This window comes from Mesocricetus auratus, unplaced genomic scaffold (genome assembly GCF_017639785.1).
Source record: "Mesocricetus auratus isolate SY011 unplaced genomic scaffold, BCM_Maur_2.0 Super-Scaffold_4256, whole genome shotgun sequence".
In the NCBI taxonomy this organism is placed as follows: Eukaryota; Metazoa; Chordata; class Mammalia; order Rodentia; family Cricetidae; genus Mesocricetus; species Mesocricetus auratus.
In genome coordinates this window covers 89,053,294-89,078,795 of record NW_024429182.1, presented here as the reverse complement: position 1 = coordinate 89,078,795, position 25,502 = coordinate 89,053,294, and the positions used below count along the sequence as shown (strand labels likewise).

The window sequence follows — 25,502 nt, the reverse complement described above, 5'->3', positions numbered from 1 at the left end:
TTTCAGGGCCAAAGTGTGTTTCTTTCTCTGGTTCTTTTTAGCCTTTGGGCTCCCATTTTAGGGCCAGGGTGCATTTCTTTCACTAACTCTGATTCCAGGAACAAAGTGTGTTCCTTTGGTACTGGTTTCAGGGTCAGGGTACATTTCTTTGGTTCTGGTTGCAGGACCAAAGTGTGCTTCTTTGGCTCTGCTCAGGGTGTGTTTCTTTGACTGGTCCCTTTTCCCTACACTACTGATATCTTCAACTTTCCCAAAGTGGACTCTAATCGCTAGTATAAAAAAATTACTTTTCTGTGGTACAGTCTGGTCTCTATGATTTTCACTCCAACAATGAATGCTAAAACGACAAAAGCCCTAAAGTAACATGGAGAAAGTCACAATAGCTTACAAAATAGAAACACACACACACACACACACACACACAAACATACACATTGAGACAGATTAAATTAGGTTGTGGGGAAATTTTCTTTCTTTTTTTTTTTAGGACTGGGTTTCTCTGTGTAACAGCCCTAGTTGTCCTGGAACTAGCTCTGTAGAACATGCTGGCTTGGAACTCTCAAAGATCTGCCTGCCTCTGCCTCCCAGTGCTGAGATTAAAGACGTATGCCACCACATGTCCTGACGTTCCACTACCTCCTGGCATTTCCTGAAATTTTCTTGAGACAGCACAGGGGCTTTTAACTCTGGCCCTCCTGCCTCAGCTTCCAGGCTGCTGGAATTACAGGTGTATGTGCGAGCCCTCACCGCTATTACACTTACGGGTTTGTTTGTTTGTTTTGTTTGTCGAGACAGGGTTTCTCTGTGGCTTTGGAGGCTGTCCTGGAACTAGCTCTTGTGGACCAGGCTGGTCTGGAACTCACAGAGATCCACCTGCCTCTGCTTCCCGAGTGCTGGGATTAAAGGCGTGGCCACCAACGCCAGGTTTAGGGTTTGTTTTGTTTTCCCCTGGGGCCAATCAGTTTAGCCAGCACATACTCAGGTGCTGGCGAACAATTACAAACACTACGGTGTCATTCCGGCTCGTGGTAGGACGACTACCACCGACAAGTCTGGCTGTGCCGGACACAGGACTGGAGAGGCCACCTCAGTGGACGTCCAGAATACGGTCACCGTTTCCAGCTCAGACCGCGACTCAGGAACGTGACGGTACACAGTCACGCCCAGAACGCCCCAGAGGTCAGGCCTCGGAACCCCGGGTTGGGCCAGGCTTCTGGACGTCCCTAAGAGCCGCACGGTGCCCGGATGCTTCCGAACCCGGGGGCACAGAGACACGCCGACCGCGGGGTAGGAGACACGCTCCCACGCCCCTCCTCGCAGGGCGGCTCCCGGCAGGCCCCAGTCCTCAAGGCGTAGAATCCAGATGGGGTTCTGCGGAGTCCAGGCCCGCTCATTGGCGCGCCACACCGCGACCCGCCCAGGTCTGGCGGCGCGCCGAGGCTTTGGGGCGGGGCCAGCGAGTTCGCGCCAAAATCGCGTAGCTGGTTCCTCCCCCGCGGGCTACGTCGCGCCCTCCCTGTTTTTTCAAACCCGGGGCTGGGCGGGGATTGGTGGGCTGGGCCCTCACGTGGTTAACGGTCGCGGGAAGCCGCGGAACGCGAACTTGCGGCCGAACTTGCGGAGACCTTTGGCTAGTACCGGGACTGGCCAGTGTCCACTGAATAGACCGCGCCGCCGCCGCCGCCGCCGCGTCGGGAGCTTGGAAAGGCTCGGGGCCGCTGCCCCGGGTGCCGCCGCCGCCGTAGCGCAGGCCTGCAGCAGCCTCACTCCGGCGCGCCGGATCGCACGTGGCGGACCCGCCCCCTGTGCTAGCCGCGACCTGGACGCCGCTGGCCAGTGTTCGCCTGTCCTCCGCTCTCCGGTGCTCCGCCGTGACTGCAGCCGGAAAATGAGCTTCCTGAGCCGACAGCAGCCGCCGCCCACCCGCCGCGCCGCGGCCGCCTGCAGCCTGCGGCAGAAGCTCATCTTCGCCCCGGGCAGCGATTGTGAGGAGGAGGAGGAGGAGGAGGAGGAAGGCAGCGGCCACAGCACCGGGGAGGACTCGGCCTTCCAGGAACCTGATTCGCCGCTGCCGTCTGCGCGCAGCCCCGCCGAGGCCGAGGCCGAGCGCCGTCGCTCGCCCGGCGCGGAGCCCAGTAGTCCCGGGGAGCTGGAGGACGACCTGCTGCTGCGGGGCGGCGGCGGGGGCGGGGGCGCGGAAGCCACGGGCGGCGGTGCAGAGGGCGACTCTTGGGAAGAGGAGGGTTTCGGCTCGTCGTCGCCCGTCAAGTCACCGTCCACCTCCTACTTTCTGGGCAGCCCATTTTCGCCGGTGCTCTGCAGCGGCCCCGAGGATGAGTCCCCGCGGGACTGCGGGACGCCGCGGGACATGGAGGGCTCCTGCTCCCCGCAGCCCGAATATCCAAGCACCCCGCCGCACAAGACCTTCCGCAAGCTGCGACTGTTCGACACGCCGCACACGCCCAAGGTTAGCGGGGGACCCGGGCGACCCGGTTCCAGGGCCTTTTTAAAAAAGAGGCCGCGGCGCTGCAGCCGGGCACACCGCTGTCGGGGTTCGGTTACATAACCGCCCCGCCGCACCCCACTCGCTGTCCTGTGCCGCCACCAAAAAAAAAGTTGGCAGCCCCTATTTTTGGCTCCGCTCTGAAGTTGTCGGTTAAGATTATGTAACTGAACAATGGGCCTGGTCTGTAACTTCTTCATCTTACAAAGGGTTGGTCCCCGCTGTCCAGGTGGCTGAGGATTTGGCCCCGGTGGTGCGGTATGCTAGGATGCCGGGTTGGTGCGGGCCACCTGACACTCCGAGCCATATGGTGCCTTTTAAACCCGGTGATCCGGGCCTGTAATTTGGGGAGCACGGGTAGAAGTAGTTAGGTTTATTAAAGGTTTTTGTTTTGTTTTGTTTCCCCCCCCCCTCCTGTGGTTTCGTGTTATATGGCGTTAGGGAGGCTGCGTTTCCCTTTGGGAGTTCTCTGCGTTTACAGTCACGAAGTCATGAATATACCAGGTAGCTTTTGATTGTCTTTCCGGATTTTTAGTATTAGGGAAACTTTGTGTTTTATCCTGATCCTGACGCTTGCTCTGAGGTTTTGTTGGGCTGTGTGTCAAAATTAGTGTGTCTTAAAGAAGTGTATATTCAGCACCTGTCCAGAATAGCCCGTGAACATATATATATTATACACTATCACGGGTAATGCTTGAGAAGACGCGCGCGCGCGCACACACACACACACACACACACACACACACACACACACACACACAAATTAAGATAAGATTCTTCCCCAAATTAACAGGCATGGCACCTGTAAGTTCAACAGAAAGAAGCCTTTAAAGGGAGTCTGTTTATTGATTTCCATGCACCCTTAGTCATAAACCTCGAGAATACGTGTGTGTTTTGAGCGTTGCTGTTTTATTAGCCGCCTTGCCGAAGGCACAGTTCCTCTAGTGAGGGGAGGAGTCCAGTGAGGTAGCATTCAAAAGCCCTCTTGAGGTGGTTGTGGGGACTTTTTGTGACTGATCGCTTTTATTTTTAGAATGTTGAAAGAGCCTGTTAATTTTTAGCCACTGATATGAACTTAGTTTTAGTCACTGTAAGTGTTCCTTTTAAGGACTAAGTATCAGTTTTTACTTAGCTATCTTTTACAGATAAGCAGTTAGTATTCAACCTGACCCCTAAGTCAGCCACTGTTTATTTTACTTGAAGTGTAAGGAAGGCCTGTGTGTTGCCTCTCCCTTGTTCTTTCTTTTCTTTCCCCAAGGGGGTTACTGGGGCCTCTCCGACTGACTTGCGTTCACTGACTTGTGTGATGCTTTGGGCTACACATCAGCTACTTAGACAGGCCAGTTGAAGGCTGTATCCTGAAGTTGTCTTTCCCTTCCCTAGAGTTTGCTTTCCAAAGCTCGAGTAATTGATTCCAGCACTGTTAAACTTCGGGGTGGTTCTCTGTTCATGGACACAGAAAAATCAGGAAAAAGAGAATTCGACACACGGCAAACTCCTCTTGTGAATATTAATCCCTTTACTCCGGATCCTGTATTGCTTCATTCCTCAGGACGTGGGAGAAAGAGAGCACATTTTAATGAGTAAGTCTCTATAGTTTGGTTCCACCTATACACCTAGGATGGGTTCCATGTACTATGAAAATTCAGTTTCTGCTAAGTGGCATGAATGTCTGTGCTCTGAAAGTTTTCACTTCATTAGCACTCAGCCCTCAGGAAATAGATAATAAGCTGTAGGAAAGAAAGTGGTGTAAGAAAGGAAATGAATAAGAAACCGTGTGATTCCTGGAGAGATAGCTTAGGTGTTGAGAGTTCCCACTGTTCTTGGTTTAGTTCTCAACACCCATGGTGGTGGCTTACTAATGTCTATAACTGGTTCCAGGGGATTCATTGCCCCTTCTGACTTCTTCAGGCACTATGCATGCATGTGATGTTTACACATACAAAACAATTATACACAAAACTTATTATTTTCTTAAGAAAAAAAAAGCTTAGACCAGGCAGCAGTGGTGCACACCTTTACTCTAAGCACTCAGGAGGCAGAGGCAGGTAGGTCTCTTGAGTTCCAGGACAGCCTGGACTACAAAGGGAGTTCCAAGAGAGCCAGGACTGTTAACACAGAGAAACCCTGTCTTGAAAAACAAACAAAAAGATTGGATTGATTGATTGATTTCTTTCTTAAGATAATTAATTTAAATGTGTGTTGGTGTTTTGTCTGCATGTCTGTGTGAGGATGTTGGATCCTCTTGAACTGGAGACGGTTGTGAGCTGTCTGGGTGCTGGGAATTGAACCAGGATCCTCTGGAAGAGCAGCCAGTGCTCTTAACCAATAAGCCATTTCTCCAGCCCAAGCCTAGATTTCTAGTCAAACATCTAGTGTCAACTAATCTGAGAGTGTTGTCATTATCACATGTATTTTTATGTTGCATATGTGAAGGTCGTCACACATGTGGAGCTTGCCTTTAGGGACTTGGTTTTCTTTTTCCTTCCACTGTGTGGGTCCCTTTGTTTGAACTCAGGTGTCAAGAAGTGACTAGAACCTTTATGCTCTGAGCCAGTGGTTCTCAACCTTCCTTAAATACAATTTCTCATGTTGTGGTGACCCCAAACCATAAAATTATTTTTGTTGCTTCTTCATAACTAAACTTGCTACTGTTACAAGTTGTAATGTAAATATCTGATATGTATTTTACATTACCTCAAAGGGATCTTGAATCATAGGTTGAGAACTGCTGATCTGAGCTATTGTGATGGTCAGAGATTTGATTTTAAAAAAGCTTTAATTTTGGTCAGTGTAGTAGTAACCTCGGGGATTTTTTTTTCCATGATTGAGTCAAATTTTAGGGTCACAAATTAACTATATGCTTTCTTTTTTTATTTCAACCATTAAAAATCCATTTAAAGTGAGTTCGAGACCAGCCTGGACTACCAGGCGAGTTCCAGGACAGCCTCCAAAGCCACAGAGAAACCCTGTCTCGAAAAACCAAAAAAAAAAAAAAAAAAAAAAAATCCATTTAACTCTGTAGTTAATAGGTAAAGTTTTTTTGTTTTGTTTTGTTTTGTTTTTACGAGACAGGGTTTCTCTGTATTGTTTCGGAGGCTATCGGTCCAGCCCGGCCTCGAACTCACAGAGATCCGCCTGCCTCTGCCTCCCGAGTGCTGGGATTAAAGGCATGTGCCACCACCGCCCGGCTATAGGTAAAGTTTTTTAATCTTAAAAGTTGATGGGTGTTTGGGCTGGAGAGATGCTTTTCCCCGGGTCCTGAGTTCAATTCCCAACAACCACATGGGGGCTCACAACCATCTATATATAATTCAATCTGGTGCCCTCTTCTGGCATATAGGCAGAACACTGTATATGTGATAAATAAATCTTAAGAAGAAAGTTGGTATGTGTTCTGATATATTGGTAAAAACACACCTTTTTTTTTTTTCAGTTCCTCTGAAGATATGGAAGCCAGTGATTATGAGTTTGAAGATGAAACAAGACCTGCTAAAGTAAATAGCTTTTTATAATAATATATGTCTATGTTATGTAAACAGCAGAATCTAGGGTAGAATAATTTTAAGTTTCATATCTTTGTATTATATGTGGATACTCTCTTTTATTACAGAGAATTACAATTACTGAAAGCAATATGAAGTCACGGTATGAAAATGAATTTTATGAGGTGGAGAAAATTGGTTCTGGAGAATTTGGCTCTGTGTTTAAGTGTGTGAAGAGGCTAGATGGATGCTTTTATGCCATTAAGCGATCGAAAAAGCCATTGGCTGGCTCTGTTGATGAGTATGTATTAAATATTTTTGTCTTTTGTATTTTGTCTCCTTTGTTATTGATACACATTAAGGTTTTAGGTAACCAAACACCTAACGCTTTTATTAAGACTAGGTTTCAGCCGTGCGTTGGTGATGCATGCCTTTAATCCCAGCACTTAGGAGACAGAGGCAGGAGGAGGATCTCTTAAGTTCTAGACCAGCCTGGTCTACAAGAGCTAGTTCCGGGACAGCCTCCAAAGCCACAAAGAAACCTGTCTCGAAAACCAAAAAAAGAAACTAGGTTTCATGTAGCTCAGGCTAGCTTAGGTGAACTCACTATAGACTGGTGATTTTCAACTCCCATTCTCCTGCCTCAATTTCCCTGATGGTAGGGTTACAGTGTATACTAAGTCAGTTTGTGTAATTCTTAGTTCTCTTAAGTAAGTCACTTTTTAGCATGATGATAGTTTTAAAAGGTCATTTTTACCTTTTGGTGTTTCAGATTTGATCTAGTCCTGAGAAAAAATGATTTAACATTCTATTAATATTTTTCTTCTAGGCAGAATGCTTTGAGAGAAGTATATGCTCATGCTGTTCTGGGACAGCATTTCCATGTGGTTCGCTATTTCTCTGCATGGGCAGAAGATGACCATATGCTTATACAGAATGAATATTGTAATGGTAAATGATGTTGTGTTCATTTGTATTTTTTTTGTAAACTTTTGAGTTTAAAAAATATACACCATGCCGGGCGGTGGTGGCGCACATCTTTAATCTCAGCACTCGGGAGGGAGAGGCAGGCGGATCTCTGTGAGTTTGAGGCCAGACTGGACCAACAGCCTCCAAAACAATACAGAGAAACCCTGTCTCGTAAAAACCAAAAAAAAAAATATATATATATATACACACACACACACACCCATGGGAATATCTGTTTTGGAGGCTGTGAAGTCTAAGAATGTAACATCAATGTCTGAGGTGGTCATTCATGCATGCTGTGTCTTTCCTTGTGGAATGTTGGGTTTCACTGTATATTCCTGGATGGAACTGTGAATATACAGACTAAACTGTCCTCCAAATCACAGAAACCTAAGTGCTGGGCTTAAACATGTGCCACCACTCCTGATCCTTTTTATTTATTTTTCAATGGCAAAGTTCATGATGGCAGTCTTTTCTTTGTGGTACTGGGGAATGAACTGAGAGCCTTTTGAGTGCTCTCAAGTGCCCTATCTCTGAGCTATTTCCTCAGTTCTTTTTGTATTTGTGGCTGGTTTCACTAAGCAGTTAGCTAGGACTGGCCTTGCGCTCACTCTAGCCAAGGCAGACCTTGATCTTGTGATATTCCAGGAGTCTTGCATAATGAGGCCGCACTTAAATTTAACATTTATCCTTTTTTGAAGGTACAGCTCTCTCACCTTTACTAGGACCCAGCTTCTAACACTTGAACTTTGGGGTACACATCCAAGTCATAAAGAAGATGTTTTCAGTGAATTTTTACTACATTTAGCCTTCACATTTTGTGTGCTTCCAATATTGATTTGTATTGGTTTTTCATAAAAGGACAATGACTCTATTCATCTAATTTTAGCCATTTCTTGAAAACATTCTGAAGTTCCCCTTTATTCCCACCATCTGTCTAGTCTAGTTTACGGTTTGAAATTCATGAACACATCTATATTAAGTAAGTTATATGTTTTTTTGTTGCTGGGCTTTTGTTTTGTTTTGTTTTTCAAGGCAGGGTTTCTCTGTGTAGCTTTGGCTGTCCTGAAACCATGTAGACTAAGCTGGCCTCGAACTCACAGAGATCTGCCTACCTATGTCCCCTGAGTACTGGGATTAAAGGCATGCTCTGCTTCCAACCCGCTAAGCCTACACAGTGGATTGTTTCCATTTTTAAATTGTTTCCATAAAGATGACAAGTGTATGGTTTAGGGGGCCATCGAGATGGCTTGATGGTTAAGAGTGCTTGTTGTGAAATAACAAGTACTAGACTACAAATTCCAGGTTCTATGCAGCAGGTTAGGCTTCCTGAATATGCCCCCACCCCAACTCCCAGGAAAGCAGAGACCAGAGAATCACTGGGCTTGCTCATTTGTAGTGTAGCAGAGAAAATGTGAATTAACATTTTCATTTCTTCAGGGAGAGATGCTGCCTCAAAGAAAATAGGTGGAAAGACACCAATAAATACCCTTTTCTACCGTCTAAATTAATACATATATATATATGTATATATATATGTAAATCTTGTTAAATGTAGCTAGGTGTAGTAAATCTGTATTAAATGTAGGACTGTTAAGAACACTGGCTGCTCTTCCAGAGATCCTGAGTTCAATTCCCAGCAACCATATGGTGACTCACAACCATCGGTAATGAGACCTGTTGTCCCCTTCTGTTCTGCAGGCATATATGCAGGCAGAACGCTGTACACATAGAGAGCCTGTCTCCAAAAAAAAAAAAAGGTTTAGAAACACTTGATAGTAAAGCTTATCTTTGTTTATTTTCATAAATAACAGTCTAATCTGTGAGTCAATAAGTGATGTAGGTAGTAAAGACCTCTTCCCTTTCCTAGTTTTAAGTCAGTTTATTAGTTTATTTAGAGACAGGGTCTCGCTATATAGCTGTGGCTAGCCTATAACTTGATGTGTAGACCAGGCTGGCCTCAAACTTGAAGATATCTGCCTGCCTCTACCTCCAGAGTGCTGAAGATTAAAGGTGTGTGTCTCCATGCTCTGCTCTTGTTCCACTCTGGAGGTTTCCCCCTCAGAAAAAGAGGAAGAAACTGATGATTTACTCTGAGAAACTGAACTGAGTTGGTTGCTGAGGTTAAAAGTTGAAAGAAAATTTAAATTGTGTTTTCCTTCTCAGTACTGAGAATTTAACCTAGGACCTATACATTTTCGGTAGGCATTGAATCCTGCCCTCTTTAAGTTTTGAGACTGTCTTTACTAAGTTATCCAGGCTAGCCTTAAATTCATTTTGTAGCTTAAGCTGGCCTCAAACTTATGGGCTTCCTGTCTTGGCCTCCCAAAAAGCTAGTATTATGTGCCTCCATCACCAGGCCTGGTGTTTGTTTACATTGTATTTTCTATAGTTGTTATTTCTTACTAAAACAATAAGTAAAAGTTGATATCGCAAGCAAGTTGAAGAGAAAGATTCTATTAAACATCATTTTCTTGATGGAGAATTGTAGTTCACTATAGAGAGAAGGGAAAATGAAAAATTTTTGGTAAATTTCATTCATCCATCTATTTATTTATTTACTTGTTTGTTTATTTATTTTGGTTTTTCAAGACAGGGTTTCTCTGTTGTTTTGGAGGCTGTCCTGAAACTCACTCTGTAGACCAGGCTGGCCTCGAACTCATAGAAATCCGACTGCCAGTTGGTAAATTTTATTAAAGGGCAATTAACAAGAATATTAATTTTTGCTGTCTTTGTTAGGTGGGAGTTTGGCTGATGCTATACGTGAGAACTACAGAACCATGAGCTACTTTACTGAAGTAGACTTGAAGGATCTGCTTTTGCAAGTTGGCCGGGGATTGAGATACATACACTCAATGTCTTTGGTTCATATGGATATAAAACCTAGTAAGTATTCTAGATGGCTGTGCTGTTTAGAAACTGGATATTGGGAATAAATTACTTCATTGTAGCAATATGAAAACATCTTTCTACTTTTCATTGATTACTTGCTAGTATTGTTTTATGATGGGAGGACTAGACATACGCCTCACCCCTGCCCCAAACTGGCCCAAGTATTTCATGGTTGATTCATTTAAACCGCTGTTTCAGTACCATACTGTGCATCTGGCTATATCAGTGTCTTTTTCAGGTTTCATTCTTCTACATTTTTTCTTTTATTTTTTCTTTTTTTTTTTTTTTTTTTTTTTTGGTTTTTCGAGACAGGGTTTCTCTGTGGCTTTGGAGGCTGTCTTGGAACTCGCTCTGTAGACCAGGCTGGCCTCAAACTCACAGAGATTCGCCTGCCTCTGCCTCCCGAGTGCTGGGATTAAAGGCGTGCGCCACCAACACCCGGCTCATTTTTTCTTTTATAACATATATTTTATTTTTATTTTCTGTTCATTGGTGTTTTGACTGCATGTGTGTCTATGAGGTTATCAGAATCCCTGGAACTGGACTTACAGACAGTGAGCTGCCATGTGGGTGCTAGGAATTGAACCTGATCCTTTGGTGTCTTAACCAGTGAGACATCTTCCCATTCTCTCTGCTTCTCTGAGTTCGAGACCAGCCTGGTCTACAGAGCGAGTTCCAGGACAGTCTCCAAAACTATACAGAAAAAAAAAAAAAGCAGCAAACACAGTGAATCTTTGTATAACAAGGTTCAAAGATTAAAAATACTAAGGGACATAAAGTTAAAAATTTTTTTGAGGTACTGAGGTTGAAAAAAATTAAAATTTGCAAAAATGTAATGTACTATAAAGTGAAACTGCACAGATGAGTAATCATGATATGCTAAAATCAATATTGATAAATCTATTAAAATGAAATATGCTGGCCTGGAGAAATGGCTCAGTGGGTAAAAAAATTTGGATCTTTGATACCTGTGTTAAAAACTAAGTACAGAAGCTGAGTGGTGATGGCTTTGGTCTTTAATCCCAGCCCTCGAGAAACAGAGGCAGGTGGATCTCTGTGAGTTCAAGACCAACCTGATCCATAGATCTAGTTCCAAGACAGGCTCCAAAGGGTCAGAGAAACCTTGTCTCAAAAAAAAAACAAAAACAGCTGGGCGTTGGTGGCGCATGCCTTTAATCCCAGCACTCGGGAGGCAGAGGCAGGTGGATCTCTGTGAGTTCGAGGCCAGCCTGGTCTACAAAGCGAGTTCCAGGACAGTTTCCAAAACAATACAGAGAAACCCTGTCTCGAAAAACCAAAAAAAAAAAAAAAAAAAAAACAAACCTGAGTGCAGAAGTATACATCTGTAATTTCAACATAGGAGTGAGATGAGGATAGAGTAGGTTCTGGGAACTAAATAACCAGCCAGTATAGCCAAAACTAAAAGTTCCAGGTTCAGTAAGAGAGCTTATCTCATAAAGTAAGATGTAGAAAACGGAGAAAGGATCATCTGACGTCAATCTCTGGCCAAATACCCATGTGTCATACACCCACATACCAAAAGATAAATCTGACACTCAAACTTATGTCAGCAGTTATAGGTTACTTTTAAGAAAAAGAACAGTGAGCTAGTTCCAGGACAGCCTCCAAAGTCACAGAGAAACCCTGTCTGGAAAAACAAAACAAACAAACAAAAAAGAATGTCCCATTCTTCCATTCCAGCCTGCTAGCATTAGTTTAAAATTAAGTTGTTGGGGCTGGAGAGAGATTGGTTGGTAGTTTAAGAGCCTTGGTTCTTGCACAGAATCCAACAACCATGTGATGTTTCACAACCATCCATCACTCCATTTGCAGAGGAGCCAAATGCCTTGTGCTGACTGAAAAATTTCTGCCCCTCCCATAAGCCTCTCTGCTGATGCCGTAATCCAAATCAGACCAAATCAAACCAAATTAGGAAAAACCTATATTTAATGAATACAACGTTCCTGATGGTCTTCCAGTCTCCCAAAGAGGAGCTGGGAAAGGGATACCAGAAACTACATGTCTATTTTCTGGGGGGCAGCTTAAATACCCTATGGGAGTAGTCTTGAGCATCTCAAGGGGAGGTGTCATCAATTTTTGGGCTTTCTGAGATGCAGGGTTTGGGGGGTGATAGGGAAGGGAAACTTAGATGGAACTTCTACCATAACATTCCAGACTCTTTGGTATATGTATGCCAAAGGCTGGAGTGAAGCTTCCACCATAACATTGTAGACTCTCTGGGTATATGGATGCTAGGGACTAGGGTGAAGCTAGCACCATAACACTGATCTCCATGAGCAACAAACATACACATGGTACACATACATGCAGGCAAACATCCATAAAATAAATGAGTAAATATAAACTAAATAAGATTAGTGGGACTGGGCAGTGGTGGTACACACCTTTAATTCTAGCACTCTGGAGACAGTGAGTTTGAGGCCAGCCTGGCCTACAGAGCAAGTTCCAGGATAGGCTCCAAAGCAACACAAGGAAACCCTATCTCAAAAAACAAAACAAACAAAAAGATTAATGGGTCTTTTTTTCCCCCAGCATTAAATTACTGTTAGCTTTTGTTTTATTTCTAAGTTAATAGAATTCTGAAGATTCATACATAGGCAAAAGGCTCTTATGCAGTGACTCCCAAATGTTTAGAGGTCATTGCTAAATTAAAAAATATATTCCCTGCTGGGCAGTGGTGGCACATGCCTTTAATTCCAGCACTAGGGAGGCAGAGGCAGGTGGCTCTCTGTGAGTTCAAGACTAGCCTGGTCGGCTGGGCGTTGGTGGCGCACGCCATTAATCCCAGCACTCGGGAGGCAGAGGCAGGCGGATCTTTGTGAGTTCGAGGCCAGCCTGGTCTACAGAGCAAGTTCCAGGACAGCCTCCAAAGCCACAGAGAAACCCTGTCTCGAAAAACCAAAAAAAAAAAAAAAAAAAAAAAGACTAGCCTGGTCTACAAAGCCAGTTCTAGGACAGGCTTGAAGGCTACACAGAGGCATACACCCTCATCTTTATCCCTTGAGGTTGTTATGCTTACTAAGTTTGGGGTAGAATGTAATAATCTGCATTTTTAAGGATTTCTGGATTTTTCCTGTGATGGTTGGTTTTCTCTTTGTACCATGTGGCTGACCTCAGGTTGAAAGGCTTGGTAGCAAGTTGCTTTACCCACTGAGGCATCTCATCAGCTTCATGGAGTCTTGATTTTATTTATTTACTTGTTAGTTTGTTTATTTTGTTTTTGTTTTTTTGAGACAGAATTTCTCTGTATAGCCCTGGCTGTCCTGGAACTTGCTTTGTAGCCCAGACTGGCCTCAAACTCATTGAGATCCACTTGCCTCGGCCTCTGGAGTTGTGGGATTGAAAGGCGTGCACCATCACTCCTGACTTTATTGGCAGTATTTATATTTGACTTTGTTTGTTAAATATAGTTATTAATATTCAACAGGTAATATTTTCATATCTCGAACCTCAATCCCGAATGCTGTCTCTGAAGAAGGAGATGAAGATGACTGGATATCTAACAAAGTTATGTTTAAAATAGGTAAAACTATTTTGTTAACTATGGATAAGTTAAATTGGGAGTTGGGATTGTTGAGTGACTAGGTGTGGGCCTGATAGGCATGCATGTGCAACAAAGCATGTATAGATGTTAGAGGACAAACTTACGTGATAGTCCTCATGTTCCATCTTGTTTCATGCTGGGGCCTTTTGTTTGTTGTGCACTGCTTTGGATGCCAGGGTAGCTGGCCTGTGAGCTGGAATTTTCTTATGTCTGCCTCCTATCTCGAGGTAGTTCTGAGTTTTCAAACACGAGCTCTTGTGTTGTCTTTTGCATGGGTTCTGGGGATCTGAACTCTGGTCCTTACTCTTGATAAAATCAAACACTTTTTATCAACTGAGCCATCTCCATAACACTCTTTTGAGTGTGTATGTTTGGTGCCCAAAGAAGCTAGAAAAAGCATCCCCAGGGACTTAAGTAACAAGTAGTTGTGAGCTACTATGTACATACTGGGAACTGATCTTTGGTCCTCTGCAAGAGCAGCAGGTGCTGTCTCTTATATGGTGAGCAAGCATCTCTCCAACCCATGTTTATATACTTTGAGACAGGATTTCATGTATGTCAGGTATGCTTCCTTGAACTTGCTGTGTAGCTCAGGACTCTGCTGCCTCTACCCTGAGACCTAGCATTACAGGCATGTGTTGCTATGCCTGGTTTATGTGGTTATAGATACTAAGCCAGGGCTTTGTGCATGTTGGGTAAGTACTCCACTGAGCTACTGTACTTTTCTAATACATCTAGGTGATCTTGGACATGTGACAAGAATCTCTAGTCCACAAGTTGAAGAAGGTGATAGTCGTTTTCTAGCAAATGAAGTTTTACAAGAGGTAATTTATTTCTCCTTGGTTTATAGTATTTGCTTTGTACTACTTAAGCAGTTGACAGAAGACTGAATTCAAATAGTTGAAAATTAAGCAACTAGTAGACTAACAGTAGAAAATCTAAACCATCACCCAGAGATATTTAATCTGGCAAGGATTCTGATGGCATAGTAAGTTGTTCAGTACACTATGAGAATGGAACTTCAAAGTTGTATAGCCTTTCTACAGACCACACTGTCACTATATTGATATTTAAAATTCGCATTTCCATTGACCCAGGATTTTTGGCTCCAGAAGTTTTTCCTATACAATTGATTGTATAGAGAACAATGTGAAAATGTTGTATTTCCTGGGGAAATGAAAGGTAAATTATGTCAGTGTGTCCCATAAAGTCTAATTGTCCCATAAAGTCTAAATAGTCTCTTGATCTTCTCTCCATGCACATTGTCTGCATATGCCTCCCAGAGGCATTACATGTGCTTCTGAGCATGTCATTGGGCAACTGATGCCCCTCCCCGTTTATTTGTAATTTAAAAAAAATCACCCTCTTCCTAAATTTAACAGCTTATTTTCTGAATGGATTCTTAAATGTGGCATTGCAAAGGTTTCTAATGTGATTTTACATAAATCATCATGGTTTGCTATATTTTATTTGACCATCTTATTTTTTTCTCTTTTAAATTTTACAGAACTATAGCCATCTACCGAAAGCAGATATTTTTGCTCTTGCTCTCACAGTTGTGTGTGCTGCTGGTGCTGAACCTCTTCCCAGAAATGGAGACCAGTGGCATGAAATCAGACAGGGTCGATTGCCTCGGATTCCACAAGTACTTTCCCAGGAGTTTACAGAGTTGCTAAAAGTGAGTGGATTTTTGTTTGTTTGTTTGTTTGTTTTGTTTTTTCGAGACAGTGTTCTTCTGTGTAGCTTTGGAGCCTATCCTGGCACTAGCACTGTATAGCCCAGGCTGGCTTGAACTCACAGAGATCTACCTGCCTCTGCCTCTGAAGTATTGGGATTAAAGGTGTGTGCCACCAGCCGGGCGTTGGTGACGCACGCCTTTAATCACAGCACTCCCGGGAGGCAGAGGCAGGCGGATCTTTGTGAGTTCGAGGCCAGCCTGGTCTACAGAGCGAGTTCCAGGACAGCCTCCAAAGCCACAGAGAAACCCTGTCTCGAAAAACCAAAAAAAAAAAAAAAAAAAAAAGAAAAGGTGTGTGCCATCAACACCCAGCAAAAGTGTTTTTATGTGAAGTACTCTATTAACACCTCAACATTTTACTAAGTAGTAGTCTTTTTTGTTTGGTTAGGTTTTTAGAGACAGGATCTCTGTAGCTCTGGCTGTGCTGGGAACTTTGTAGACCAGGCTAGCTTCAAACTCAAGATTTCTTATCTGCCTGCCTCTACCTCCTGAGTGCTGGGACCTAAAGGCGTGCACAACACCTGGCCATAAGTAGTAGGTTTTTTCTGTTTTTTTTTTGAGACAGGGTTTCTCTATTGTTTTGGAGCCTGTCCTGGAACTCGCTAGGTAGACCAGGTTGGTCTTGAACTCACGGAGATCCACCTGCCTCTGCCTCCCGAGTGCTGGGACTAAAGGCGTGTGCCACCAATGCCCGGCTTTTTTTTCTGGTTTTTCAAGACTGGGTTTTTTCATTTCTCTGTGCAGCCCTGGCTGTCCTGCATTTCACTCTGTATACTAGGCTGGGCTTGAACTCAGATCTGCCTGCCTCTGCCTCCTGAGTGCTGGGATTAAAGGCACGTTCCTCTGCCAGGTAGTGCTGCTGCTGCTGCTGCTGCACACCTGTAATCCCAGAATTTTAGGAGGCAGAATTAGATGAGTCTCAGTGAGTTCAATGTCAGTCTGATCTACAAAAGCAAGTTCCAGGACAGCCAGGACTGTTACACATAGAAACCCTGTGTTGGGTTGGAGGGGTTTGGGGGAGTGGGGAAGGCATGTGCCTCTATGCCCAATAGTAGTGTTTAACCACAATTTTGATTTTGTTTCTCAGGTTATGATTCATCCTGATCCAGAAAGAAGGCCTTCAGCAATGGTGCTGGTGAAGCATTCAGTGTTGCTGTCTGCATCTAAAAAGAGCGCAGAGCAGTTACGAATAGAATTGAATGCTGAAAAATTTAAAAATTCTCTTTTGCAGAAGTAAGGAGGCAATTTATACTCTCATTCTTATTGATTCTCAAATTATGGGAGATTATTTTAGGGTTTTTGTCAAACTTTGTAATTATGTACTTTGAATATTAAGTGGGGCTGGGGTAGTGGTTCAGTTAGTAAGGTTTTCCCACATAAACATGAGGACCTGAAATTATAAAAAGTTTATTATTAGCCCACTTGTGAAAATCTGGACACATAGTTTTGTTTGTTTTTGGTTTGGAGGGCAAAATAAGAACTCTTTATTTTATGTTATTTATTTTTTTGAAGATTTATTTATTTACTTATATATACAACATTTTGTCTCCATGCTAGAAGAGGGCACCAGATCTCTGAGCCATCTCTGCAGCCGAACTCTTTAAATACATAGCAGCTATGAACTGAGTAACTAACAGTATTGACTACCACCCCTTACATATGAGCCAACAATACTCTTGTGGGCACATAGTCTTGTGTCTGTTATCTCAGCGCTGGAGAGGCAGAAACAGGTGGGTTCCAACCAGCCCAGCTGAGTCATGGAGCCCTAGATTTGAGTCCTACATTCAGTGAAGGAGGGCTAGAGAGATGACTCAGCAGTACTGGCTGCTTCTTCCAAAGAACTGAGGATCAATTCCCAGCGCCACATTGGAGGCTCACAACTGTTTGTGATTTCAGTCCCAGGGGACTCGTGCTCTTCTGGCCTCTATGGCACACACATGAAGCATGAACATACATGCATATAAAGCAATCACCCATACACATAAGTGATTTTTTTAAAAAAGCTTTATGTTGCAAACATTAAAGAGTTTGAGTATTGAAAAAAGAAATAAGGTGGATGTCAATTGAGGAAGACATCTGATGTTGACCTCTGGCCTCGATGTGCTCTTGCACAAGTGTGTACCTGCACAACTAAACACAGACAAGTGCTAAGACTGAGTCGAATGTGGTGGCTGGCATAGACGTGATCCCAGCTGCTGGGGAGACCAAGGCAGAAGGATCTCAAGTTCCTATTTTTCTCAACAATGTAGAAGCTTAGCCTGGACAACTTGGTGAGATCTCTGTCTCAAAAAGTAAAGGGTCAGCAAGTAGTGGTGCACACTTTTTTTTTTTTTAAGTCAGCTCACGTGGATGGACACTCCACCTCCAAATCTTTTTTTAATGTTTATTTATTATGTATACAGTATTCTGTTTGCATGACAGACTAGGGCAACAGGTCTCATTACAGATGGTTGTAAGACACCATGTGGTTGCTGGGAACTGAACTCAAGACCTCTGGAAGAGCAGACAGTGCTCTTAACCACTGAGCCATCTCTCCAGCCCCCAGTGGTGCACACTTTTAATCCCAGCACTTGGGAAGCAGGGTCAGGCAGGAAGAACTATGTGAATTAGAGCCAGCCTGATCTACAGAGTGAGTTCCCGTTGCATAATGGGGCCCTGTCTGAAGAGGGTTTGCTTAGTGTTAAAGGTGCTAGCTAGGATTCATCCCTAGCACAGAGGCCTGAGGGGTAAAATGGGGTGGGCTATAAAGAAAGAGTAAAGAGAAGGCTCAGTGGTAGAACTTTTGTTGCCTAGGATATGTGTGTTCTATATTCAATTTTCATTGCTTTCAAAAACAAAAGTACTTAAAAGTATGTCTGTTTGCAAGTGGTCATTGTCTCCAAGCTCTAAATTAAATCATGGTAGAAACTAAATCAACCTGCAACATATTTTCCCATGACTCTAACCAAAATTAATGTTTCCCTATGCATCTTCTTCAGCCTGTTTTATGAAATAGTGAAATTAATGTCAATTATGTTGCTACAATTTTTTTTATTAAATTGGAAGTCTGATTTCTCTCTTTTAATTGAGACAAGGTTTCTCTGTATTGTTTTGGAGGCTGTCCTGGAACTCACTCTGTAGACCAGGCTCTGTAGACAGCGATCTGCTTGCCTCTGTCTCCCGAGTGCTGGGATTGGAGGCGTGCACCACCACCACTTTCCACTTTTATCTGGGTTCCAGGGATTGGACTTAGTTTTGTAGACTTGTGTGGCAAGTGCCTTGCTTGCTAAATCATCTCACCTTCTTGGTAACTGGTTCTTGTATTTGACCTGAGGAACTTCGCAGTTTCAGAAAGCTGGTTGCAAATACAAAAGTAGATCAAAAATTTTGTTTGTTTTGGTTTTTTGAGACAGGGTTTCTCTGTATTGTTTCGGAGGTTATCGGTCCAGCCCGGCCTCGAACTCACAGAGATCCGCCTGCCTCTGCCTCCCGAGTGCTGGGATTAAAGGCATGTGCCACCACCGCCCAGCTTCAGCCTCCTTTTTTATAGAACCCAGGACCACCAGCCCAGAGAGGCACTCTCCACAATAGGTTCGGCCCTCCAACACCAATTAAGAAACAGGCTTGCCTACAGCCTGGTCTTGTAGAGGCATTTTCTCAGTTAAGACTTATTCCTGTCTGACCCTAGCTTGTGTCAGGTTGACAAAAAACTAGCCAGCACAACAACTCAGTTTGTATTTGGCCTCTTAGACTCTTTTAATAGGGTTAATACAGTAGTTAAATTAAATGCCTTTCTTCCTTTTTTATTTTTGTAGAGAACTCAAGAAAGCCCAGATGGCAGCTAAAGTTGCAGCTGAAGAACGGGCACTCTTCACGGATCGGATGGCTACTAGGTCCACCACCCAGAGTAATAGAACTTCTCGACTTATTGGAAAGAAAATGAACCGATCTGTCAGCCTTACTATATACTGAACTGCTCACATCCCCCACTGCCCCCCCCCCCAAAAAAAAACTGTGACAAGAGGAAGCTAGGTGGAAATCACTGCTAGAATCCGCTTTGCGATTACTTTGTCCATTGGTATCAGTAGTTTTCCTGAAATGCCTCTTAGGACCTATGTGAATTACAGTTGAGAGCTATATTCTGACTTGGTTATGTCAGGCTTTTGTCTCAGCTTCCCGTCTGTTTGATGTAGGATGTCAGTCACTGTTGGATGTTCCACCAGCCTTTGCAGGGTTAAGCACTGTGGTGGTGTGCTGCTTATCATTCACTATTGCAGTGTGATGAAAGGTCTCTTTCCTTGTTACGACCCTTAGAAAGGACTCAAGGGCTTTACTGGGAACATCCTCTCCCTTCAAAAAGGGAACTTCTCAGAGACTCAGTACTACTCAGCCTCCGATGTACCTGTGTCAGTCTTATGTTTCCTTTTTTTCTATTGTGAATTATACTTGTATATCCAACTGGGAGCACTTTAGGCATCGTGTGCACCATGGGATGGTCATTCTGTGGAAGCCTTGCCTTGTGAATTTGCTGCTATTTTAGTTTCCTCTTGCTGTAAAACTAGCATTAAACAATCATTGTTGTTAATAGGCTTTCTTTCAAAACAATTATGTGAAATATGTAGCTGCTCTTCATGGAAAGCAGCTTTGCCTTTTTTTTCTTTGGACTTTGAAGCTAGTGCATTGAAAAAGTGCACTTATCCCCTCCTGTTTGAATGCTGTATTAATGTAGTATAATTATTGCTGGTTTTGTAATTTTTTTTCTTATAATGTCCTTCTCTAACTTTAAAACATGTTTCCTCCTGTCAAGTCCTGTACTTGGTTGTATGGTTAGCCTATTTTTAAATGTTTTGCCCAGTTTCTCTTCAATATTTGTGTATATAAACTGATCTTGGTAATACTGTACATAGCTGTTTGAAATGCCAGAATGACTTCTGACTATTCCAAGTTTTACACAAAATATGTTTTACCTGTGATTAGCCATTTGACTAACAAGGTTTGGCTAATAGATGTTGCCCTCCAAAAGGGGGGAAAAGGCTCATTTGTTTTCCTATGAACGTTGGTCTGAAAAACATTTGCACTTGTCTGTTTGACTTGTGTTTTATTAATTAACATTGACTGGTGTATTAAAAGTCACTCTGTGCTTACCTTAATTGTCTAAATCTTCATGGTGCCTGTTTTCTATTTTATATCTCCTCACTGCTGCACTAGAAAATATAGGATATAATGTATAAAGTGCTAAGAACAGAGTGTGTTTCCCTCTTTGTTGCTGGCTCTTTGAAATATGTTCTCACCTTACAAGCCAGGGTGGCCTGAGACTTAGCTCCCTCTCTCCTCCATCCCAGTGCTAAACTTAAAAACTCAAATGCCTATTTTGATGAATGTGGAGCTTATTGGCTCTTAATGATGTGCTTTAGTCCATGGTGGTTATATCTTGAGATTCCATGAAAGTTTTGGATGTTTTTTATCAGTGTAAATATATTTAAGCATATTTCTGTTCTTGATGTGACACTAGAAATGAGGTATAATTTTAAAAGGTTCAGGTTAAGTGGATAAAATACCTGTAGTTTATAGCTTTCTAACTAGACTGAGTCACAGAAAAGCTTATAGTTTTAAGAGGTTGACTTGTGTGTATTTGCACACAATGAAGACAACCTTTGCTTAACACTCTAAACACCCAACCCAGTTTACTTTTATTTGTATTTATGTTTTGTCTGCATGTGTGCATATATACCATGTATGGGCCTGGTGCCTGTGGACAGATCAGACTAGGCATCAGATCCAACAAGTGTTCTGAGCTAACATGTTGTTACTGGGAATGGAACATGCTCCTCTGCAAGTGCAGCAATTGCTCTTAACCGCAGAACCACCTCTCCAGCTGTTGTTTTGTTTTTTGTCTTTTTGAGACAGGGTTTCTCTGTATTGCTTTAGAGGCAGTCCTGGAACTCCCTCTGTAGACCAGGCTGGCCTCTAACTCACAGAGATCCACCTGCCTCTGCCTCCCAAGTGCTGGGATTAAAGACGCCCGCCACCAACGCTCGGCCTCTCCAGCTGTTTTTGAAATTAAAAAATTATTTTGGTTGGATAGTGGTGGTGCATGCCTTTAATCCCAGTACGTGGGAGGCAGAGGGAGACGAGGCCAGCCTGGTCTACAGAGTAGGTTCTAGGATAGTCAGGGCTACAGAGAAACATGCCTAGGGGGAGAAAACAAAACAACCCAAACTTACTTTGTTTGGGAATGTTGAGAGGTAAATGCATGCTATAGCGCATGTGGAGTGTACTATTTGGGATTGACCTCAGATTGTCAGTGTTAGTGACAAGTGTCTTTACCTACTGAGCCATCTCCCTAGCCCTATTTTGTTTGGTTTTGGTGGGGTTTTTTTTTTGTTTTGTTTTTTTTTGGTTGCTGTTTTAAGACAGGTCTTTGCTTTGTCATTTAGACTGTCCTTAAACTTAATACCCTTTTCTTAGCCTCCGTGCTGCAGCATTTGTCACTAAGATGCGTAATCCTATGGTTTCTTAAACTAAATTTGGAACTGGATGTGGTAGCTTGGGCCTCAGTTCCCCTCAGGAGGGTAGGGGTGGAAGGTTGCCTTCAGTTCATGGCCTGCTTAGGTTCCATAATGAGCTCCAGGCTGATTTGGGTCACAGTGTAAGAGTCTTTAAGAGCTACAAATAAGAAAACAGAGCTGTGAGAGGTAGGTGGATATATTAAATACAAAAGCTGGTTGGCATTTGAAAGACTGAAGAGGCAGAAGAGACGGCTCACCCCTGTAGTAGCAGCACTTGGGAAAGCCAAAGCAAGAGGACTGCTACAATTTGGAAGCCAGACTGGCTATTTACCAAGACTTAGTCTCAACGGAAGAAAGGTATAAAAAGCAAATAGACCAGTATAGTGTCCCAACTCATTTAAACCCAGCACTTGAGAGGCAGAGGGAGGTGAATATGAGTTTGACCCCATCCTGGTCTATATAGTGAGTTCCAGGCCAGCCAGGACTACACAGAGACTGTGTAAGAAGCAAAAAAAAAAAAAGTGCATACTTGGTGACTGATCATTTTCAATTTACTAAGGTATGTTTTTCTAGTACACTAGCTTCAAAGAAATATTCAAGTATTTTTATTTTTAGCTTTTTTTATTTTTCAAGACAGGGTTTCTCTGTGTAGCTTTGGAGGCTGTCCTGGAACTTGCTCTGTAGACCAGGTTGGCCTCTTACAGAGATTCACCTGCCTTGCCTCCTGAGTGCTGGAATCAAAGATGTGTATTGTCACTGCCGCTGCCAGGCCAGATTTGTGGTAACATTTCATATTCTTTAACAGTGTTAGCTTAAGTATTAAAAATTTTGATAATTTGATGCACAAAGGGAAATTTTTTTTGTTTGTTTTTGTTTTTCGAGACAGGTTTCTCTGTATTTTAGAAGCTGTCCTGGAGCTCGCTCTGTAGACCAGGCTGGCCTTGAACTCACAAAGATCCACCTGCCTCTGCCTCCAGGGTGCTGGGATTAAAGGCGTGCACCACCAACGCCCAGCTACATTTTTTTTATCTTGTTGTGTGGGATGAGTAATGCTCTTGTACCTCAGTGTGCCCAAGCAGCTCAGAGGACATCCTGCAGAAGTAAGCATGCTTCTAACATGTGGCTCCTGGAGATTGCTCTCAGGTCTCCAGGCTTGGCAATGAGCACCTTTACCCACTAAACCATCTCACCAGCCCTAGGAAAGGCAATTTTCAAGCTTTGATTCTTTTTTTTTTTTTCTAACTATACTTTGTTCCAGAGGTCAAGGAATTATGGAACTAACAAACTTCCCAGGCTGAATAGAGGACCTAAATTCAATCCCAGAACTCATATAAAAAAAAAAGTATAGTGCTTAGCTTGGGGCTTGCTGGCCCGGCTAGCCTAGGCTACTTGGAAAGTTCCAGGCCAGTGAAAAACTCCATCTTCAAAATCATGGTGAATGTTACCAAAGAAATGACAGCTTAAGTTGCACCTCAACACGCATGTGTGTTGTGCACACATGCACACACACACAGACAATTACACACCCTAAACTAAGGCTCAAGAGATGTCCTAGTGGTTTAGGTCAAGCGCTGCATTTGCAGAGGATATGGGTTCAATTCCAGCACCAATATCAGGTAATTCACAACTGCCTATAACTCTAGTGGCCAGGGATCTGACCCCTTTTCAGGCTCTGGTGACAGGAACGCATGCAGTGCTTATATAAACATGCAGGCAAAACATATATTTCAAACAAGGACAAAATCGCACCCTAAACTAAGACTACAGTTCCTAACGGGTGGTCTTATGTGCTTGTGTCTGCATGAATATGTGAGGGATCTGAGGTAGGAGAGAGGGTATCAGATACCTGGGCACTGGAGTTGCCAGCAATTGTGAGCCACCTGATGTGGGTGTTGGGAACTGAACTTGAGTTCTCTACAAGAACAGGATGTGTTTTGTTTAAGATTTTTTTTTTCCAGAGTGGTGGTGGTGCACGACTTTAATCCCAGCACTAGGGAGGCAGAGTCAAGCGGATCTCTGTGAGTTCAAGACCAGCCTGAGTTTTAGGACAGGCTCCAAAGCTGCAGCTGTCTCAAAACCAAAACAAAAAAATCAAAACAAAAAATTATTTTCTCAAATGTACATTGGGATTTTGTCTTGCGTGTGTGTCTGTGAAAGGATGTCAGATCCCCTTAGCTGGAGTTAGACAGTTGTGAACTGCCATGTGGTTGCTGGAAATTGAACCCAGCTCCTATGGAAGAACACTCAGTGCTCTTAACCTTTAAGTCATCTCTCCAGCCCCCAGGATGTATTCTTAATTTCTGAGGCATCTCTCTGGTCCATTTGTGGATTTCTAAAGTGATCTGTGGACAAGTTAAAGTAATGGATGAAGAGGATGCAGGAAAAATTTTGGAAGGGTTTTGGATATTGTGAAAATCTTAAGTGGAGCATGAGACGAGCATCACTGAAACCGGTTTTCAGAGTACATGGGTCTTTCCCCTCAAACCTGGTTGCATTGTTAAAAGTGTCTTTAAAACATTCGATTTTTATAAAAATGGACAAATAAGACATTGAAAGTACCCCCCTCCCAACATTTAGCATTCAGAGACTTTTGAGAAGCATTCACCTGAACATCTTTGAACTTCTTTTTCTTTGTGGCAGATGTCCCTAATTTTCAATGCAGTTCAAAGGTCTGTGGAGTAAGGAGAAATATCTGTGTATGCTCTAGGAAGATTTACCAGGAAAAGATGACATGTTCTGTTAAAACATCATTAAGCTAAGAGTTGGGAAACCTCAGCCATTCCAGCCTTTGAAGAAAAAAATACCTTGAAGAAACAACTCGTATTGTTTAGTTTTGTATAGCTAATAAATATTTTGAAGAGCATATATTTGTTTTGAGTGCTGACATCCTTATGGCATGAAATGGTACAAGGTACAAGGTACCAAGGTACAAGAAACTTGGATGATTTCCAGGAGGTGGTCACCTTTGTGAAGGCAAAAGTCTGGAGGCTCAGGCTGGAGAGCTGGCTCATCAATTGAGAGGACTCAGCAGTGGGCACCTGATGACCTTATAGCTCCAGGGGATCTGATGCCCCCTACTTACGCACACATGGTGCACATACAGACAAGCAAACACACATAACAAAAATTTAAATATATGGAACTTTGTTGTGGAATTAGTTTAAGATGTGTTATATTCGCCATTGGTGGCGCACGCCTTTAATCCCAGCACTCCGGAGGCAGAGGCAGGCGGATCTCTGAGTTCGAGGCCAGCCTGGTCTACAAGAGCTAGTTCCAGGACAGCCTCCAAAGCCACAGAGAAACCCTGTCTCGAAAAACCAAAAAAAAAAAAAGAAGACAGGGAAGATCGAGAAAGGGAAAAGAGGACGCCAGGGCCCAGCCACACAGCCAGCCACAGAGAAAGAGGGAACAAAGGTATATAGAATAGAGAAAGGAGAAAGGCGAGAGGCAAACGGTAGATGGGATAATTCTTAAAAAGCTGGCTAGAAGCTGGGCGTTGGTGGCACACGCCTTTAATCCCAGCACTCGGGAGGCAGAGGCAGGCGGATCTCTGTGAGTTCGAGACCAGCCTGGACTATCAAGTGAGTTCCAGGACAGCCTCCAAAGCCACAGAGAAACCCTGTCTCAAAAAACAAACAAACAAGCTGGCTAGAAACAAGCCAAGCTAAGGCCGGGCATTTGTAAGAACAAGACTCCATGAATTTATTTGGGAACTGGGTGACACGTGCCCAATGAGTAACAAACAAACAAAAAACCAGCTACAGAGATTCAAACAGGAATAGGAACCAAGTAAGAATAAAGAATTCAAATTCTGGCCTTATTGTAAAGATTTGGATGTGTGACTATTGAGACTGAAGGAACA

The 25,502-nt window shown here is 43.3% G+C and overlaps 1 protein-coding gene across 2 annotated transcripts; it reads left to right on the top strand.

The window, feature by feature from the left end:
- Nucleotides 1-1,096: 1,096 nt before the first annotated feature.
- Wee1 (WEE1 G2 checkpoint kinase) lies at nt 1,097-24,498 on the top strand. 2 transcript variants are annotated; one of them, XM_040756407.1, is made up of 12 exons: nt 1,097-2,467; nt 3,887-4,086; nt 5,940-6,000; nt 6,117-6,289; nt 6,818-6,939; nt 9,697-9,843; nt 13,298-13,393; nt 14,153-14,238; nt 14,922-15,092; nt 16,240-16,385; nt 18,947-19,038; nt 24,281-24,498. In XM_040756407.1, the coding sequence occupies exons 1-12, from the start codon at nt 1,364-1,366 to the stop codon at nt 24,397-24,399; spliced, it is 2,517 nt and encodes an 838-aa protein (XP_040612341.1). In that variant the 5' UTR covers nt 1,097-1,363; the 3' UTR covers nt 24,400-24,498. The 2 variants fall into 2 exon arrangements, with proteins under 2 accessions (XP_040612341.1, XP_005075744.2); XM_005075687.4 differs by lacking the exon at nt 24,281-24,498 and having other exon boundaries at nt 1,104-2,467; nt 18,947-20,281.
- Nucleotides 24,499-25,502: the final 1,004 nt, after the last annotated feature.

Coding starts and splice junctions, on each gene's coding strand:
- Wee1 (XM_040756407.1), top strand. CDS start 1,364: ATGGGGTTCTGCGGAGTCCAGGCCCGCTCATTGGCGCGCCACACCGCG. Junction 6,001..6,116: donor ATGAAACAAGACCTGCTAAA/GTAAATAGCTTT, acceptor CTTTTATTACAG/AGAATTACAATTACTGAAAG. Junction 19,039..24,280: donor TACTAGGTCCACCACCCAGA/GTAATAGAACTT, acceptor TCTTTGTGGCAG/ATGTCCCTAATTTTCAATGC.